Raw genomic sequence first — 20,793 nt, 5'->3', positions numbered from 1 at the left:
ACGCAGTATATGCAAAGGAGAAAAATACTAAGCAAGTAATTAAAAAATGCTTTCATTTACTCAAAAGAATGAAGCATTTGATGACCATTTACACAAAGCAAAAATGTGATAAACCATATACATACAAAATATATGTTACAAATGTTTTGCCTTGGATTATCAGTCCCTGAACATTCATAGAAAGAATTGAGGAGAACTGGGTAACTGCACAATTTGAGCAAATAATTCAAGTTTTTCTCCTCCTCCCCCCTTTTCCCCTTCAAAAGCTCTTCAAGTACATCTACTTAAACTGCTGGCTATCTGGTGCAGAGAGGAACCCCTGACTGCAAATGCACACAAATACCACTCGCTAGGGACCTGATCTGGGCTGAGTTCTCTGGGCAGAACGCGATTCCAATCTCCTCTTTGATCTTCTCATTTGGGTCTGCACAAAAAGGTATTGTACACTGCTTTCACCAGTTAAGTACATATTTTCACTTTAAAACTTCAAAGGCTTGGATACTAAAAATTATGATTAATTTGTACATAAATACACAGTTTGTTATAAAAAACTCAAGGAGTAGGAATGGTCTTACTGACTGGTCAGCATGCGGATTCAGTTGTTGAGAATCTAGAAAACCCATTTGTCCTGACATGGAAAACATTGCTTCCTGTATAAAGTATATCCCAGCAGTTCCCATAATAACTGATGAAAAGAACATAAGCAAAAGTAGTGAATTAATTCCATCTCACAATAATTAAAGAAAGAAAAAGATAGGGCAGATAATATTTAAGAGAATGACTGCAATAATTAGAGAGACTGAAAAAAGCAATATACATTCAAACAGGAGTTAAATACCACAAACTCCTGCTTAAAAACATAGATTTTATATAGTATGGATATTTGGATCAACTAGAACATCTTTAATGCTGAGGAAACACAAAAAAGTAGGAACTTCACAGCCTAAACATAACTTATTTGCTTCTGCAGGCAGAATAACAATTCCCTAAGAAAAGACAGAAAAAGGAGGAATGCCTGAGAAGAAAGTACAGTTCAGAAGCAGCATTTTGACTCTGTAAGCAGAAGTGATGCCCAAAACTCTGGGATCTCAACCAGTTGATTTTAACTTTTAATCCAGTCAGGTAACTTCAAAATAAGGCAATGTGGGCATCATGAGGATTGCAAGGCCCAGCAGAAACCAGCATACTGCAGATATTCTTTGCTACACAAGATACTAGCTTGCAAATTCAGTGCTTCAGTCTCCCAGTAAGTGCAGAGGGGTGTCTGTTTCTTCATCAGCTGGGTTAAGAAGCAATTGGAAATCTCTTCCTTGAGGTTGGAGGATTTCTCTGAAGTGATCTGTAGTAATGGTGTGAGCCTAGAAAAGATAAAACATTGTTTGTTAATTGTGGTAGTATCACAAAGATAAGGGGAACCCTTTTGTAGGCAGCAGGTGCCAGGACCAGGTGCCCGGATGGTGCCCGCCCCGCCTGTGCCCAGCTGGGGCTAGCCCAGATGTGCATGCCCGGGTTCGGTTGGGTGTGGTTCCAGCAGGTCCCAGAGCCAGGCGGATCGAAGTTAGCTCTCTCTGATACTAATCCGAACCAGCACTAGCTTGATTGACTCTGCTCGCGAACTGAGCTCGCGCCCACGGCGAGATTCGTCTCACGCAACATCTGGTGGAGAATGCGGGCAGCAATTTCGGTCTAAACCATCTCCCCGAGCGTTTCATCCGAAAGTGACCCTTCTCCACAGACCATTCGATACCCCGAAAGATTCAGGTAAGAGAAACCCTTTTCTTCTCTTCGACATCGTCATCAGTAAACCCGATGATGGGATCCTATGCAAGCAAACCTACCAGCACCGCCGTTGCCGAGCAGATTATAGCCCAGGCGGAAAGGCAGGAACCCCTCGGCTACCCGAGTCCTGAGACCGCCTGGGACCTCTGGGGGGAGGTGTATAATCTGCTGGCAAGTCTCCACTATAAGGAGACCAACGGCGACATTATTGGTGCGGACAACACCTGGCAAGTCGTTTGCAATCTATTAGCTCTTATGAAAGCCGAAATAGAAGTGGCAATTGTCACCGCCGCGGCTCCATTACGAAAGAGCGAGGCATTTCCCCCGAAGGAAATGCCTGCTGCGACCCCCTCGGCACCCCCCTTCGAGGGGGAGGAGCCCGAGAGAGCGCCAACTGTGACCCCCTCGGCACCCCCCTTCAAGGGGGAGGAGCCCGAGAGAGCGCCAACCGTGACCCCCTCGGCACCACCCTCCGAGGGGGGGGAGCCCGAGAGAATGCCGGCCGTGACCCCGTCGGCGCCACCCTTGGAGGAAGGGAAAAACGAGCAAGTATGTCTGGGGCTGACCAAGGGCAAGCCTGCCATAAAGGGCATGTCCGGAAAGCCCCACCAAACTCCTATCGGATATCGGCCCGGAAATCAAAACACCGGAAAATGATAGGGCGGAAACCACGGCTTGCAGCACCTCTGGCTGCCGCGGAGAGTTACCCCCGCCGCCGCCCCCGGCCCCACGAAAGGCTGCAGAGAAAAAAGCAGCCCCTCAACCAGTGGCAGTATCTGCGCTGGAAAACAAGATATCGGCCCTGCAAGACCAGGTCACTTGGGCCGTGCAACTAATAGAGAAGCGGGACGTCGAACATCGCCCAGCTTTTCAGCAGTACAGGAACCCACCCACCCTGACAGACGACAAGGACGATGTCCCGTCGGCAACTTCAAAACGCCCGGGGCGCTACTACCGGTCGCCCAGGGCGCTGGTCTGGCATCATCCGGGATGCCATTCTGGAGGGCAAGTGGCAGCCCACCACTGTGGCGTGCCCCGTGCTGCAGGGTGCTAATGGACAGCCGGTGTTTGAACAACACTCATGGAAAACCCTGCAGCAGGCGAGGCAGATAATCAAAGAACAGGGGCTGAGGTCGGAGAGCGGCCGGGCCATCCTGGAGTGGCTGTTCACCTCCGATGTAAACAGCCCATATGACTGTCGCAGTCTAAGTCAGTACCTACTAACCCCCTCCCAACAAATCATCTGGTTAAAGGAGTGGGAACGCCTCGCCGCAGCGGAAGTTAACCGCGCTAGGGCACCCGGAGATCCGCTAGTGGGCATCACAGCGGAGATGCTCACCGGCTCCGGGCGCTTTGCAGAGATCGATCTTCAGCTGCAATGCCAGCGCGAGCTCCACCACGCCGCGGCAAGACTGGCACGTCAGGCATTTTACGCAGTACCAGAACCGCACCCAGTACCATCATTTACCGATGTAAAGCAAGGGTTGAACAAACCCTACCAAAATTTTGTCGATCGACTGTGGCAATCTGTCACGGCTCAATCAGACCTGACGATAGAGCAGCGTGAATCTATGTTTAAACTACTGGCATTCGAGAATGCAAATCCCAGATCAAAAGCCCTCTTCTCGACACTGCCGAAAACGGCGCCAGTATCAGAAATGCTGGACGTTGCCGCCAGGGCGTCTCAGCACCAGCAGCACCAGGGAATGGCTGGTGCTTTCGCCGCCGCATTGGAGCCAACCCATCAGCTCCTCGCGGCGGTAGTACAAAAACTGGGCAATAACGGAGGATGTGGCCGTCAAAACCGGCGAAATCGCCCGAACAGACAGAGGCAGTCCAGCCCGGTCTGTTCGCGATGCCACGCAAGGGGACACACCTGGTGGAACTGCTCTGCAGTCGTCTGGTGTAATCGCTGTCAGCGAGCGACACACAACGACGCAGCCTGCTGGTACCAAAAAAACGGCAGGGACAGCGCGAGGGGCCCCCGCGCCGGGATACAAGTAGCCGGGCCAACGCTGTATGCCGGCTCCCCGCCCCAGCAACCCGGGGAAGCCTCGGCATCGATTTACAATCTGCAATAGACACCACGCTGCTGACCACGGCTGTCCACACAATACCAACAAACACGTACGGACCGGTAATCCATGAAAATTCTAACGTTGGTGCACTTTTAGTAGGACGCTCTTCCTCAGGACTGGCAGGACTAGTAGTGCTCCCAGGGGTTATAGACGCCGACTCCACGGGGGAAATAAAGATAATGTGTTTTACACTAAATCCCCCCCTAGTAATTAAGGCAGGAACCCGATTAGCACAGCTAGTCCCACTCCCAAAATTAGACCTAGGAAAGAACGTTAAAACAGAGAGAGGCGATCGGGCCTTTGGCTCATCTGGAGACACCTTGGTAACCCTGGCACAACAGATGAGAACAAGGCCGATTATAAACATACAGATGGCGATCGGCAAAGAGGTAAAAACCCTCCCTGTAATGCTAGATACGGGAGCCGACGTCACAATCATCAGTAAGAATATCTGGCCTCGAAAATGGAAGCTTATTGCAGTTTCTGATGCCGCTCAGGGGATAGGTGGCGGTTCCACCCCCCTGCAAGCGCACCAACCAGTACAAATTAAATTTCCAGAAGGGCAAGTGGTAACTGTGAGACCACATGTGTTACCCTTGCCCGGTCAGCTCAGGGAGTTGGTCGGTCGGGACGTGATGAGCCAGATAGGAGCCATCCTCACTATCCCTGAACCCACCCAACCCCCCCAAAATTTTCAATAAGGGCCACTGCTGACATGCCGCTGACCCCCAGACTCCACTGGAAGTCGGACACCCCTGTCTGGGTAGAGCAGTGGCCCCTTTCCAAGGAGCAGCTAGACATAGCAAATCGCCTGATAAAAGAACAGCTAGACGCTGGACACGTCCAGCCATCCGTGAGCCTGTGGAACACACCCATCTTCGTGGTTCCAAAAAAGTTGGGCAAGTGGAGATAGATACAAGATCTGAGAAAAATTAATGACCAGATGTGGCCAATGGGCGCCCTCCAACCTGGGCTGCCCCTGCTTACCATGCTACCTAGAGACTGGCATCTTCTGGTCATGGATTTAAAGGACTGTTTTTTCAATATCCCCTTAAATCGTGAAGATATTGCTCGCTTCGCGTTCACGGTCCCATCAGTTAACAAAAGTGAACCAGCGAAGCGATATGAGTGGGTGGTACTGCCACAGGGAATGAGAAATTCCCCGACCATATGCCAATCGTATGTGGCACGGGCGCTCGCGCCAATTAGAAAAGCAATGCCGGATACGATAATTTATCATTATATGGACGATATCTTATTTTGCCAGCAATCCCCGTTGCCCGAAAACATCGGCCAGGTCTTGACCGACCACCTCGAGACCGAGGGACTAATCGTAGCTCCGGAAAAAATTCAAATGAAGTCACCCTGGAGCTACCTAGGGTGGAAGGTAACTGATGCTATGGTGAGACCTCAAAAATTAGAAGTAGTTCATTCAGTTAAAACACTGAATGACGCACAAAAACTAGTGGGCGAACTACAATGGGTTAGACCCATTATAGGTCTCACCAATGCAGACATCCACCCCTTTTTGTCCTTATCACGGGGTACACATCCAGGGGCACTTGTGGACTGGACCGAGGACCACTCCAACGCCTTGAAGCAGGTCGTCCACAAGCTGACAACTGGCTATGCGGATCGGCGAGACGCCACCCACCCCATCGGAGTGTGGGTATGTAACCACCCCTCATTCCCCTTCGCTTTATTCATGCAGGACTTCACGAACAAAAGAATACCTGGGGAACGCAAACTCAATCTGACTTATAACCGAGACTCTACGAGATCAGAGTCTATAGCTATTTTAGAATGGCTATTCCCCCCCCATACGCCTCAGAAGGGCATATGGCAAAAGACCGAGGGAATAGCATTCCTCATACGGAAGGGACGCCAGCGCTGCCTGGAAGTAGACGGCCAAGAACCGGAGTGGATCAACATCCCAATCAAAACCACCGATTTTGACTGGATGCTACAACACTCCGAGCCTCTACAGCTCGCCCTACTTGGTTATCCCGGCGAGGTGCGCCATGATGGCCCAAAACATCAGCGATTACAAGCTATCAGCCAGTTCCAGTGGCTCGAGCAACCGATTGTCTCGGAGCGCCCAGTGCCCGGTATAATAGTATTCACAGACGCTGGACAAAGATCCAGAATGGCTGCCTGTGTATGGAAGGACAAAGGCCAGTGGAAACAGCATTTGATTTCAGGCACCTCCGAGGACAATCTACAAACCCTGGAACTGCTCGCGATCATCTGGGCCCTGACGCAGTGGCAGCAAGTTCCCGTTAACATCGTCTCCGACTCCCAATACGCAGTCGGAGTTGCGAACCGTATCGAGGATGCCCTCATTAAGCCAGTGCCCAACAAAAGGCTACAGGAACTCTTCCTATCATTGCAGCGTGCGCTGAGAATTCGAACACAGCCATGCTGCATTATTCATATCCATAGCCACAAGACAGCGCTAGGCCTGGGGGAAGGGAATGCCAAAGCTGACTCTCTAGTCAGCTTAGGTTTACAAAACCCAGTTACTGAATTCTCCAAAGCCCAGAACAGCCATTCTCTATTTCATCAGAGCGCTAGGGCCTTGAAGCGCACGTTCGACATCACTTGGGAGGAGGCAAAAGGCATCGTCAAAGCCTGCCCCCAGTGCGCCCAGTTCGGCCCTACCCTGGGAATGGGTGTGAATCCACGCGGGCTTCAAGCCGGAGAAATCTGGCAGATGGACGTAACACACGTCCCGGAATTCGGAAGACTGAAATATGTCCATGTTACAATTGACACCTTCTCAGGCATGCTCTGGGCAACAGCTCAGACGGGGGAGAAGGTGCTACACGTGGTCCGTCATCTGACCAGCTGTTTTGCTGTCATGGGGATCCCTCAGGTAATAAAAACAGACAACACGCCGGCCTACAGAGGCGCAAAGCTCAAGCAATTTTTCGCTACCTGGGGAGTGAAACATATTACAGGAATCCCCCATTCGTCTACAGGGCAAGCGATTGTAGAAAGAGCCAATCGCACCCTGAAGACATACCTACAGAAACAAAAAGACAGCGAAAATATGGACCCACAGACGCGGCTTAGTAAAGCGCTCTTCACTCTAAATTTTTTGAGCCTAAGCCGCGACTCCCAAGAGCCACCCGTCCTTCTACATTACTCGTCGCAGAAAGTCATCAGCATGCCTGAAGTCCAAATTTATTACAAAGAACCAACAACAGGCCAATGGATGGGGCCAAGACCATTGCTGTTCACCGGGAGAGGGTACAGCTGTGTATCCACAGACTCTGGGCCTCTCTGGGTGCCCAGCAAATGGACACGCCCTGCCCCGACCAGACCAGTACCACCGGCTCTGAACAATGAGGCACCACGCAACTAAGATCTTCGCATATTTGTCATCTTTTCCCCCATAAAAACCTAAAAAAAAAATAAAAAAAAAAAAAAAAAAAAAAAGGGGGGAAATGCAGGCAGCAGGTGCCAGGACCAGGTGCCCGGACAGTGCCCGCCCCGCCTGTGCCCAGCTGGGGCTAGCCCAGATGCACATGCCCGGGTTCGGTTGGGTGTGGTTCCAGCAGGTCCCAGAGCCAGGCGGATCGAAGTTAGATCTCTGATACTAATCAGAACCAGCACTACCTTGACTGACTCTGTTCGCGAACTGAGCTCGCGCCCACGGCGAGATTCGTCTCACGCAACACCCTTTTCCTTCCAAGACATCACAAAGCTTTGCAGGGTTCCTAATAGGGCTACCTCAGACCAATTGAAACGGTATTTCAAAACCAAACAAATAATTTTGCCAAGCACACCTACTCTTTCATGCCGAGATGGCCTTCCCTTGGCACTTCTCAGCTATACTATGGGCTAATAAGTTTTGTTGGCCTTTTCCCTTTTAAGTGGTTCTTACTTTGCCTACCTATTAATAATCCTTGACCTGTCCCTCTGTGGTTATCAAAATCCTTCGGAGTCAGTGATCTCTTCTGAGGTATGTCTGTCTGTAAAGGAAAAATGTACTGTCAGCCAGTATGGTACATGTATCTACTGAAAATGTTTGATCACAGTTTTTATGATACAGTCCTAGCAAGCTGCCAAGCTTCAAGCAGTATGAAAACTTCACACTTCTAGTGCACAGACACTCTCAAAAGAACTTTCTGATGCGTTAGACTTGAAAAAAATCCCTTTTTCATACACTAGTTGTTTTTTTAAAGGTTACCACACCCTCCCAAAAGCCTTTCAACATTGTGCTCTCTACAGGTAGCAGAAATCCATGTACACCAGAAATCAGAAGAGGCTCAGTAAATGAGACCCAACAGTGGGCATAAATGGAAGCTTCTTCACTTTCCCATGTCTCTGCTTACACTGTAACATACCCTGAATGTGTGAGTTGTGTTCGGCCTTGAAAATTGAGCAGTAACAACAGTCCTTCCCCTGAGTGGTCGTTGCTCTGTACCACCAGGCACTGCGCTTGACACTCTGCTGTGAGAATATCGTCCCCGACACTGAGAGAATTAAGAGCATTAAGAAAATGCAGCAGTTTAATTGGTTATAATAGCAATCTTTCCACTGCTATACCAAAAAATAAAAAAATAAGTATATTTTCACTAACCAAAGGCACCAATTTAAAGTAATTTACATGTACTAGTGTTTTTAAACAGCCTTGAGACTGCTCCCTAATACTAGTCTATAATCCCAAAAGACATATTAATTAAAATAATAATAGCCTTTACATGTCTCTCAAATCAAATTATTATTCAGAGGCAAAATATCAAAATGCCAGTTTGCTTTCATTTGGTGACTTATTACTTCCCTATTCTTACAAAATGTGGAAGTATCAGTAAGATTTATATCCATTTATTATTTATCCATTTAGTATTTATCCATTTATTATTATATCCAGTCAGGACAATTTTCTATTTCTTATAAACTAGCATTAGTGAATAGAACACTAAAAAGCGTTATATAAATTCAGGTGAGTGTAAGTGTAAGGTTCCTATCTGGTTGGGTGGTTGCTTTTCTCTTTTTTTTTTTTTTTTTTTTTTTCTAAACAGATTTCTCTGTTTTCAGAGGGAAGTCTTTCCATTCTGATGTGTTAGTGACCTGAAGCTTTAAACGGTGTCCTAGTGGTACCCCAATTTAACACATGAGAGCATATTAAGACCATGTATTTAATACAAACCAACACGACCTTGTATTTAATACGAACCAACACGAACTCTAAGATTGCTCATTTCAACACACAGCAATTTACCTCCAAAGAGCCTGAAGTTTTTCACCAGTACAAAAGTGAACAGTACTCACAGTGCTCTGCTGCCATCGAGGTACTGAAAGACACCGATCAACAGCCTCTGAATTTATTGGTGGTAGCTTGTTCCGGGTTGTAGGTGTGCGAGCAGAAGATAAACGATCTGAGCTGCCAACCCTACAGAATTTTAAGAGTTCCACTTTTAGGAAAATTCACATTAAAGACCTCTTCACTGCAGTAATATGAAGTTATTAAACAGTGCAATTCTTTACAGAGCTCAGCTACAGAAAGTAACAGCAACTAATATAACAATAAACCTCTAACAAACCAATGCCTCTCCTCAAAAAATATTATTTTGCTTCCATTCTTTTTCCCTCTCAATTCTAGCATGAGTAATTAACCCCTGGTTAGCTCTCATAAATTATTTTGCAAAATCCTTCACTGCTAAAATTTCAGTAAAGTTATGAGGAAAGCAAAGAATAAAATGAAAAAACTCACAATTTAGTCCCCCTAAGGATTTCATCATTGTACATATTAGGAGCTTTTGAGGAGAGTTGGTCAGAAGTGAGAGAAGGTAACCTACAATGGTTTGGTAGCTTCCTAGAAGATGCCAGCAGCACCCGAGATGATGAGAGAACGCCATTATCTGCAATTCTACCCAACCTAGTGTGCACTGAATTTGAAGCACTGGAGACAATACTGTGCTGCTTGTTTTCTTGCTCATGCCTAGGGAAAAACGAAGAAAAAAAGGATAGGGAATGAGGACAAAGACAAAAAAAGGAGGAAAGATTTTATAACAGGGTCTCATTACAGCTTCTACAATTTATTGTCATATCTCTGTTTACACACAATGCTGCCTTCTTTTTGTAATTGCAGAACACCTTTGATATATAAAAAAATATGTCGCATATTGAAAATGTCAGTACCAACACCTACTGTATTTTTTCTGCTATGGCAGCATGCCTCTTCTGGAGTGGTTTTGCTTGAACTGTCATCACACCATTCAAATCAGTACATAAATTGCTGGAGAAACGATGAACCTAGTAGAAGCAAAAAATATGCATTAACTATATGGTTTTTTGAAGAAAGACCTCAAAAAGTCCATCATTAGCAGATATTTTCATTTTTTCTTAGGAGAGTTTATGTTAAAATGATTCAGCAGAATTCTCAGCACTAGATGGAGCAAATAGATTGTTTTGCTTATTTTAAAGAGATTCCTACAAAGAGAACTTGGGCAAATCGGTTATTGAATTAGGACTCAATTTTCAATATAAGCTTTAGTTGAAGCCAGAGTTCTGATTCTCCAGAATTTCACTCTTGCCTCAGCACAGCACAGATCAGGGGCACAAAGCCTGGGCACTACTTATCTAAACATTTTACTTTTGGCTGCTGGGATCACTACAGAACCAAGCATACCAACAGAGAGCACCAAGTTTGCTGTTAACTGAATGGAGACAGGAGAAAAAACAGATGAACAAAACCCCAACAAAACAGAAGCAGTGGCTGGAAAAGAAAAAACATGCACAATGGGAGCCAGGGAAGAGAGGAAGAAGGCAGCAAGCAGGACCAAAAAGGCCATTTTAACAATACAAACATGGGCTTCCACAGTGCCAGGTAAGGCGTAGTGCCAGCAAGCTTCTAGACATACATCGATGTCCCCTTTTACAAGAGACAAAGGAAATGAAAAGGAAAGTCACAGGGTTATGAGTAAAGCCCTTCAGGTTGCAACTTTGTATCATTGCAGTTCACAGAAGAGACTGACTGGTTTTCTTAATTCTACCAAGAGGAAAAGGCTGGACCACATCAGAAGCAGAATTATGTTCTAAAGAAAAAATATAGTCTAGCAAGTGTTTACGGTAAGCCAACTTCAGTAATACCTTTACAGTTCCTTTAAGAACCACCAAAGAACAAGGGATAACAAACAAGTCACGCACACTTAATGAACCTTCTTTTTAAATGGGTTCGCAGACAAAAGAACACCATTTGAAAGAGACATATTTTTACCTGTGAAGAAACAAAAGATACAGTCCGTGTTTCAGAGCCTCTGGAAAGAGGAATGATTCCAGCATCTGCTGTAATACGAATGACTGGCAAATGGGACAGTTTTGTTGTAAGAGCTTTCAGCTTTTCCATCCCTTTGTCACCATTTACATAACATTAAAAAAAAGAGAGAATAAGAGGTATTTTGTACATTTACCAACCATTATTTGGTGGGATTCAAACAATATAACACTTCACAGTAAATGAAGACTTTCATATAGTTTAAAGTTTCCACAATATATAAAATCTACCACAAATGTTTTTCTGAAAGTATTCCCGTTTGATTATTCATTCTCTGCCACTGACAAGTTAGTCTATATATAGGTAGAGTTGGAAGATATTTAAGAAAAAAGAAGTCTATTGATCTTATCCTTGTCTGACAGCAGCTACACCCTCTTTCATTTTGGGTATATACCATCTGTATCATGAACCCTAATTTTTTTAACATTCCTAGTTGACATACTTTGGTTTTATATATATATTTTGGTTGTACGTTTATGCCCTTCATAAACGACCACAACTATCATAAAACTGCCAAGCTATCCTCCCTAAAACTATAATATGGAGTGCAACAATTCACCTGTGAAGTAAAAAAAGCTTTTATATTTCAGTAAAACCTGAAATATTAGGTTCTGATGCTGCAAGTGTTCTGAGAAATGTTGTCATTTTTTCCTTTGTTGCAGACTTACATTTGAGGATTAGTGTACCTTACATGTGCGATAATTTCCAAAACCCACACCCAGGCATTCTTCTGTCCTTTCAAAATACATTGAAAGAACTAGAATTTGTTCTCAGTTTTTAAAGACAACACAGACACACTTACTAGAAGTTCACTTCTAGTTGAGTCTTTTGCTTATCACTACAGTCCATTAGAATGCAAAAACATGAAGTAAAATTACACGCACTATCATTTACTCATTCTCTAATGAACTCCTGCACTGTCAGCAAGGCTGTATTTCTCATTTTAACAATCTGACTACCTAAGGATTCTTTTTATTAACAAAGCTCACACAACAATGACTAAGAGACTGATTCCTAGGTTCCAGGCTCAGTGGTTCAGACCATGCTGTTAGTGATTCCCTGCAAAAAGCATCAATTTGCATCCTGAGCCAGTGATTAAGAACTATTATTTTTAACATGCTCCTCTACAATGCTGCTCTTTAAATCAGTATTTTTCCTTTGCTTGTTTTCTGGGGTGGGGGAGGTTCTTTTGGTTGTTTTGACACCTCATACACAAAACTCCAGATTTCTCAACCTTTAATTAAAGGGGAGGAAATACGCAATTAAAAACAAACAAACAAAACGCTTTTCTGAGTTAAGAGTCAATAAATACCATATCTAAAAATACTGAGTACCTGGGAGGCTAGTTTCCCAATTTTTTTTAATCAGTTCCTCCAATATTCCAATTACATTGCTCCAGATATGATCAAATATTTCAGAAGCCACAGCATCTTTCATACAGGCACTGGGAGAAACAGGGGGCATGCCACGCTTACTCCTCTTCTCAGCGAGACGTATTTGCTTTTTTTCCCATCTCTTGTCACCACTAATAGAGGAAGGAAATTCAAATCAATTTCCATTGGTTTTTACTTCTTTCCCCTCCTTCTAGTACACCAAACAAATAGAAACATACATATGGAAAAAAGCCAGTCAGGTGTAGATCAAAAAAAATCCAATTGAAATGTACAGAGTACCTATGGGAAGAGAAGCTATCGAGTACACATGATTTCTTTTTAATTTTGCTAGCAGGTGAAAAATTAAAAACTCCAGTCAGGACATTACAGCAAAAATCTGTATCTGTAGAAGGAACAGCTCTCTATGTGGTATTTAGTCATTTGTGACTAAATTGTATACTTTTTACCATAAGGGAAGTACTGTCAGTTGCATTTGACAGGAGGACTGTCACATAGAACATTTTTTTTTTTTCACATCCTGTGTGCCTGCACACATCTGCAACACTCTGTCACTAATCAAAGACAAACAACTTTAAAGGATTTCTGCAGCCTGACAAGAATAGCAGAGCTCATGGTCCTACACTCAACAACTCTTCCCCTTCCTCTACTACATGGACAGTTAAGTTTTTAATTTTATTCACACACAAACCCTGCCTGCTCCCTACCTAGGGAAGCACGGTGTAGCAACATTTCCTTACTTGGTCTTCTAACACACCTCTCAGCAAGAAAGCTTTAACCTGTTTCATTTTTTTAATGCCATCATATCTCTTTCTAAAGAAATGCAATTTTTTTTTTTTTTATATTAGACAGATGTTCCCAAATTCATTCTGGTTTCTACTATCTTCCTTTCTCTACTCAGTGACTTCTTCCTCAAAACAGACTGCAGACTTCTTAACTGTAACTGGGACTTGGCTGAATGTGAGCTGGGGCTCACAAAATGATCAACCTATTTTCACATCAGGCTTTGTAACACCTAATGTTTTAGTTATGGAGAAAGGATGGAAGTTTCAGAATGGAAGGAAACACAATACAACACATCAAGGAGGTCCAAAGGAGAGAAACACACCTTCAGTCAAGTCTCTCTTTCAAATTCAGTTAGCTTACTTGGCAAAATGAAGAAAAAAAGAATCCTAAGAAGATCCAAATCCTTTCCAAAAACAGAACCACCCAGGTCCTCTTTCAAAAATAGGCTTGAGGGCATCTCAGTTTGGTACTGCAGTTTTTCTGAACTCTTTTTCCTCCAATTGCATCAAGCTTTAGCACAAAAAATAATGCTTTGCACCCCACTGATCCTACAGCACATTGTGATTGGTCTTCCATCCTACTAGCCTAGCGGCTGGAACACTCAGCTGGCTCATAGGAAACCTAGGCTGCACTGTCAGGATGACAACTGCATGACTCATGTCACTCACGAGTGTGCTCTAAATGCAGGTTGTGTCCTGCACCTCTCCTCACAAAGCTGTTATATACTGCACAGAGAAAATTTAAGATCTGTTTAGGTAGAAAATTACAGCATCCACTACAGCACCCACAGAGTAACGATCCTAAACAACCTGGTGGTCAAGACATTCACTTGGGGACAAAGGATTCCCTTCATTCGACTCCCCGTCTCAAAATTTTGTATTAATTCCACTGAATCTCCGTTCACAAAACACCTCAAAACAAGTAGTGGTTAAGACACATGCCTCTGACACAGGAGATGTGAGTTCTGAACCACTAGGAAGTCAACATACCTAATCTGCTACATGCCCAGTGAGTGCTCTGACCACTGAACTACTGAAGACAGGCAAAGAAGGCCCTGTACATTACAGAAGAGATACACAGTTTATGAACCTTGACTGGTTTCACTGATAATTTTTCACTAAATTTTTAAAAAATACATAGATCTGTTATTTACAGCTCCTTGTTGTCAAAGGCAAGATATTCTTCTATTTTTCCATCCACATCATAGATTTCTTCTTCCAGGAATAAATACTTGGATAAATCAGAGGCAGAAATCCCAGTGGAGCTTGAATCTAGGGATTTATGTGCTGGAGATACTGTTGGGATCAATTTAGAGCCTGAAATGCAGAGCCTGAAAAAATATCAACAAATGACAGTTAAATATTCAGAGAAAGAAGCGTATATTTAATTAAACTGAAATGTTTCAGTAATACAAAGTATTTGTACAAATTTCTGAAGAGGGAAGACCAAAAAGAAATCTTTAAAAAAAAATTAACATACTCTTTTGTATTACTAGTACATTCACGGAGGCCAGGTAAACACTTAGTATCCACACAGGTATCACTTCTGTTCTGAAAATGCTGAACACCTTCATCATTTGGCAATAGAAGCTGCTTTCCTAGAACTCTGAATACAAAAAGGAAACAGTGAGCGATATCTTGGATGGAAATCCACTTTATATGCAAATATCAAGAATACAAATACCTGCAAACAGCAGGCAATGAGAAAGCACACTTTACGTTTGCTTTGAGAAAGCAATTTACAGAGGAGCCATCGCCTTATGTAATACATTAACTCTGCCTGGTATTTCAGTCGTTAAATTTAAAACTGATTTATACAAGATGAGATTCTAGCTTATAATTTTGAAAACCAGCCAAACTTGTTAGATTGTTCTAAAGGCAGGTAAACACGCTTCTTTTCTTATCAAAATGCCCTAAGAATTGTTTAACAAATGGATGCACAAGACAACATCTGTTATGACTTCATTTATACAACTCCAGTATACATCAATTTGAGCAGAAGTCCTAATCCAAAACATTTACACAAACAGTTAAGGCTGGAATTAATGCTCAGAAAATGCCCCAAATCCAACATTCATAATGCACAGAAGGAGAGAAAAAAGGTAAAAGCATCTTTATTAAAATGTACACAAAATTCCTAAGTTTTCTGAGCACATCACCTTTTATTGAATTGGCTTTCACTAGAATTCACACAGGATCTCAAACAAATTTGCCAGTCGCATGTCTAGTGCAAGCAGGAATGTCCAGACTCACATTTTTTGAGACTACCATTTACAGAACAGCACTTCATGCCACAAGAAGCTGTAAGCAATGGTCTTTTCTACATTTTATTTTGTGAGCCAAGAGCAAAAAGCTTTGCTTACAGCAGATCTGTTCTTTCTCTTTTGATTACAGTACTGAAGTATATTTATTTCTACATGCTGAGCTAAGTATTCATGTATCAACATACCAGGTTTTCAAATAGTAAAAGACAGCAAGCATGGAATTTGAAGCACAACTCTCAGATATAGATCTGGCATCCAAGAAGCTGTTCTTTTGAGTAACTAGTCAACACAAACTGAGTTCTAAGGCTCAAGCTTAATAATGAAAATAACTTTCCTTTTTAATCCACAGGATTCACTATACTTTGCACCAAATGACAGAGCTTACAGACTTCTTCAGTTCACTTTCAACCTCCTGGACTTGGTTAGAACTGCCAGCATTAGATTTGAATCAGAAAATTTTAAGTACAGGAAATCACTTACTTAAAAAAAAATTCCAACTAGTGAAAATACTCTAAAAATATAGTGAAATGCCTTAGTGTTTTTATTAACTACATAGCTCAAAATCCTGTCTCCATTTTATGCATGTCCTATTATATTTCACAGTATTTTTAAAAAGGCAAAACATGACTTAATGCTAATGCAAATTACCTCAGATTTAAAAATTCTATCTTGTTCCTGACAAAGCATGACAAGCTTTGTTGATTTGTTTATATTTGCTATTAACAAGTCTACACATTACCTAAAAGCACAGAAAGCATATCAGTTATTGACAGCATTGTTTTTGATGGTATTAATAAACTATTGACTAGAACACAAGTGCTATGTTTAGACCAGCGTAGAGCCATGACATCTCACTAAGAATGACATGTCATTATTTTTGAAGGCAGGACAGTACAACACAAAGCCTCTGTCCCTGTGTTACAAGAAGCAGTCATCAAGTTGCCTAGATATTTTGCACATTTATGCAAAACAATTCTCATTAATCATGCTTGTATCTGTTGAACTAGTTATTGTTACATGAAAATCACACATTGTTTTACACTGATTTACACAGCTTAGGAAGACATTATGGCTGTGCAGTGCATATGAAGCATTCAGTTGCTTTCATTTTTCATTTATTTTTAGAAGAATCTATAACACAACACTGAATTTCTTAGAATTTCACAGCTTGTCTTCACTTACAAGATTCTTTACAAGATGTACTCTTTATTTAGAAAAACTCTTTATAAAAAATGGTGCATTATTACTTTCTCATTACATTCTTCTAAAATATCTTTGCCTGCAATCATTGTATTAAGCAAAAATAAAGCCATCAGCTGTTAGTGCAGCACCACCCAGACTTGGTGTGTAACTATGGCACAGCTACATCTCAGAGATCCAGATCTGAACATAAAAGTATTACTGATGCCATACGTTAAGAGCAATTCACGAGGGTACCCCAAAAATTCAAATTAAAGTGATAACTGATATCAGCAAGACACTTCCTTACCTTAGATGAGGAAATTGTTCAATCCAGTCTGCACATTCTGCCTGTAGGTTCTGAGTTTGGGAGGTCACTTTTCCTTCAAACAGCATTTCATCAATCTCCCAAAATAACTGATGCACTCTCTGAGTGTTGGCTTTATCAAATTCCTAAATATTAGAAAATTAATAGCTGTTAGCAAATATGTATACATATTTCTGCTAAGATCCCCAAAACATTTAAAGAACAGGACAACGCAGACCAACGTGGGGACAATTTCTATGATGCAGCAGAAAAAAAAACCAGGTAGCTGGCCTGAGCAAAGTGATTTACCAAAAAGGAACCACCTGCCTAGGACCAGCTGACAAAAAACATCAGTTATAAGGTGCATGGACTCCTGGCTCCCTCTCTGCTGCAACATGAGTGGGGCATGCACAGTGCACCTCTGCCACCCATAGCACGAAAGCTCCCTGCTCTTTTGAGCAGTGCCTTTCTTTCCCAAGTCAGAACAAGCTAAGATGGTCATTACACAGTCTGGTGGTTAGGAAACAACCCCCAGTGTGTATCATGGCCTTCCACACTGCTTCACTGAAGTCATATCTCAGCACGAGCAGAAATGGACAAGTGCAGGGGCACATGCAAGTAGCAGGGAAGAGCCTGGCTTTAACTACTTATATGAAAAAGTGCACTTGGCTGAGGGTTCAGCTGAGGCACTGTTCATAATGACATTTGACTACTTGTATTAGACACTTGGAAAAACAAAGAGGTAACACTCAGTGTTCAAATGACATCTGTTCACTTCCAGCTGAGTGCCCCAACCCAACCCCTTCAGCATACAGAAAGCATCACACTGAAATGGGAAAGTAACTCTCACCAGGTTATCATGTGAACCAGGTCAGGCTCTCTGCTGGAGGACTGCAAATGACCAATGGGGTCGGTATCTTAAAGGTTAGGGTATTATGCAAAAGGTATGGCAGAACTCCCACTACCAGCTATGGACAGCCTTCTAAAATGCAAGTGGCAGTGATCCCAATGATTTATTCAAACACTGCCAGCCTGCACCACATATGCCTCAGAGGTTAGGTCTCCATAACAGGATTAACCTCTCTCTACATCATCTACAAAACAGAACTGAGTTTAGGTAAGAGCTAATTATTTACTCTGACTTGGACATTTAGATGCATGCTCATGAGTTTACTTTGTGACTCAAAACATTGAAAATAGTTCAATTTAGATACTACCTATGCAGTATCTGAAAACATACTTTCTTGGACTCATAAACCTAAACCTACCTTCCTTAGTTTGTTTTCTCCAAATTTTATTTCATATTTTAATTCTATTTTTCCTTGTTATACATCACCTGCACTGGTACCCACTTGCAAACAGAACTATTTCTTAAAAGATTCAATTAATATACTAAATCATTAGACTACAAAGAATGAAAGTGGTTAACTTCTACAGGACACATGCTGCATGTCCATTTTCTGAAAAAAAAATATTGATCATACTGTATTTAGGTAAAGTGTACTGTAAAAATTTCTGTGACATACATCATCCCTCCAGGAGTAAACTGAACTTCTTTCAGTAGACAAACCAGTAGTATAGCTGTTTATTTCAGACCCAGAATTATTCAACTCCGTGGGTGTTGTATGACCACTGGATGAAACCGATGTACCAACTTCACTGTGAAAAGAAGACAAACTAAAATAAAGACCACTATGCTTTCCTGTATAAAAAGTTTTTAAATAATGCAACTGATCATATTAGTGGGCAAGCAATACATACTCCTGTTGGATGCAAGATTTTCAGGACATCCTGTTAGAATTTGCAAATGTATGTGTTAAGTAGAGCACAATGAGTAAATGCCCCTATTTGTAACATTTACTGCCTTAAAGGCTAGTCTTCCTAAGGCATATTGTTCATATATATATATATAGTCATAGTCATAGTAGAAGCCAGAAGCAAAGTTCAAACCCTCTAAACAATGGGTTAGGTCAATATATATTCTACATTATATCCTGCAGTAGCTCTCATCCATGAGAGCAGCTAGAAGCATGACTAGTGAAAATTATTACCAATCCTGAAATACCTATTAAAGCCAAGAGGCCCTTGATGAAGGACTATTTGAGGAGTGAATACATACCAAGTATAATTGTCAATGGCTTCCTGTACATTTCTCTCAAAAACTGCTGGAAGAGACTCTCTACTTTTTCCAGAAAGACACTGATTCGTGGAACCTCTGGAAAGTCCCTTCCTATAAAAACAGAAATACATTATTCAGTAATATTAAAATAAGGCGAACTCACACCTCTGCTGGAGGAAAAAAAAAAAAAGATAATCCAACAATTCTGTTGAATTTTTGAATTCTATCCATCACAACAAACATTTGCTTGAAACATACTACCTTGTTTTAAAATAGTTTTTAATTTACCTTATACTTACATAAGTATTTTTCAGGAAAATGTACATTTAATCTAAGACTTATTTTACTCCACAGGCATTTTCCTTCAATTTTGCACTTCTAAATTTGCATGAAATGCACACAAATGAAGCAGTACCTCATTATTGCATGAACAGAGCAAAGATACAAACCACCAACTGTCCATAAAGTAGTTATTTAACCATGGCTTTCTGTTGAATCATTAACGTATAATCTGTTTTCTCAGATATCTCTCTGCATAAAAACAAGTTACAGTTATGACACCAACCAAATAGTGGTCTTCACTAAAATGTGAACTTTAAACTTGACTGGTTTAAGTGAACTGAGATATTCCAGTACATCAGGAAACCTTTTCAAAGCATCTAGAGGCCACAAGGCATCAATTCTGCCAGTGCCAAAGGTTCCTTAACATCATCTTAAAAAACCAAGCCCCAAACCTTCTAGCATTAAGCCTTTCTAACATAAGAAATGCTAGAAATATTGTTTGTCCGTATATCTAAACACATGCTCAAATTTTCAACTGTCTCCTAATAATCACAGGAATTAATATTAAGATGCAGTAAGTCACAGGAATGTCTTTTATCATTAGCCTTAGAGGAATACCTTTTAATTAAGAGACTTTTTTTAAAAAAACTGTTTAAAATAATTCATTTTCATAATCCCCCTAAGTTGTCATAAATATGTCAAACCACCTCTAAAGAATATATATATACAGATGTGTTAAAACATTCCACAGAAACATTTTTATAGCAACAGACTACTTCATCCGTGGACTCTCCTATTTTCATCCCATAACATCTCAGGTCCTAACTTTGAATAGCTGCATGATTATATCACAGTACATTTGTGAATGAGTAACTGTAAGGCAACAGCTCACAGTCCAATAAATCTAGTGACTTCCTTAGCCAAGAACTGTAGATTGGCCTTGCAACAGTTCAGATTGCTCTCCCTTCTTCCTATCCTTTCTGATAATTATCTTGCCTTTACACAGACTACAGAGATGCCCATGTCAAAATCTAATCCTCCACTCGGGTGATAGCACACATCCTACTCCAACACCTTGGTTAATAAGGCACCAAAAACCAACACCAAGTTTAAACTTCTCACCACAGATCTTGAACTGCAAATTCTTGGAGGCTGATACAGCAGTAGGGTAAAGCATCTCTGTGTGTTTGCTCTAAATATCCTCCCTCTCCCTTAGGCATGTGCTTTTGCCCACTATCAGAACAAAGAAGGCCTGTGAAAAGAGGTACACACCAGCCCTAGGAAAACTTCATTTTTTCATACACCAGGATCTATCACCCAGACT

General features: G+C 42.1%; 1 protein-coding gene across 2 annotated transcripts in view; it reads right to left on the bottom strand.

The window, feature by feature from the left end:
* Positions 1–36: 36 nt before the first annotated feature.
* Positions 37–20,793, bottom strand: part of FAM149A (family with sequence similarity 149 member A) — a 29,660-nt gene continuing 8,903 nt past the window's right edge. For both annotated transcript variants that reach the window (XM_071743345.1, XM_071743346.1), the window contains exons 2-14: positions 19,188–19,298; positions 18,595–18,727; positions 17,072–17,214; positions 14,799–14,924; positions 14,473–14,649; positions 12,477–12,667; positions 11,086–11,216; positions 10,018–10,121; positions 9,580–9,807; positions 9,138–9,258; positions 8,210–8,338; positions 7,756–7,834; positions 37–1,358 (exon numbers count right to left, since the gene is read on the bottom strand). In XM_071743345.1, coding sequence (XP_071599446.1) covers positions 1,285–1,358; positions 7,756–7,834; positions 8,210–8,338; positions 9,138–9,258; positions 9,580–9,807; positions 10,018–10,121; positions 11,086–11,216; positions 12,477–12,667; positions 14,473–14,649; positions 14,799–14,924; positions 17,072–17,214; positions 18,595–18,727; positions 19,188–19,298 — 1,747 coding nt within the window. In that variant the 3' untranslated portion in view covers positions 37–1,284. The remainder of the gene's footprint in view (positions 1,359–7,755; positions 7,835–8,209; positions 8,339–9,137; positions 9,259–9,579; positions 9,808–10,017; positions 10,122–11,085; positions 11,217–12,476; positions 12,668–14,472; positions 14,650–14,798; positions 14,925–17,071; positions 17,215–18,594; positions 18,728–19,187; positions 19,299–20,793) is intronic.

The sequence above is a fragment of the Heliangelus exortis genome, chromosome 4, assembly GCF_036169615.1.
Source record: "Heliangelus exortis chromosome 4, bHelExo1.hap1, whole genome shotgun sequence".
Classification (NCBI taxonomy): domain Eukaryota; kingdom Metazoa; phylum Chordata; class Aves; order Apodiformes; family Trochilidae; genus Heliangelus; species Heliangelus exortis.
The sequence above is the reverse complement of the archived record's forward strand: the minus strand, read 5'-3'. Positions and strand labels throughout refer to the sequence as shown.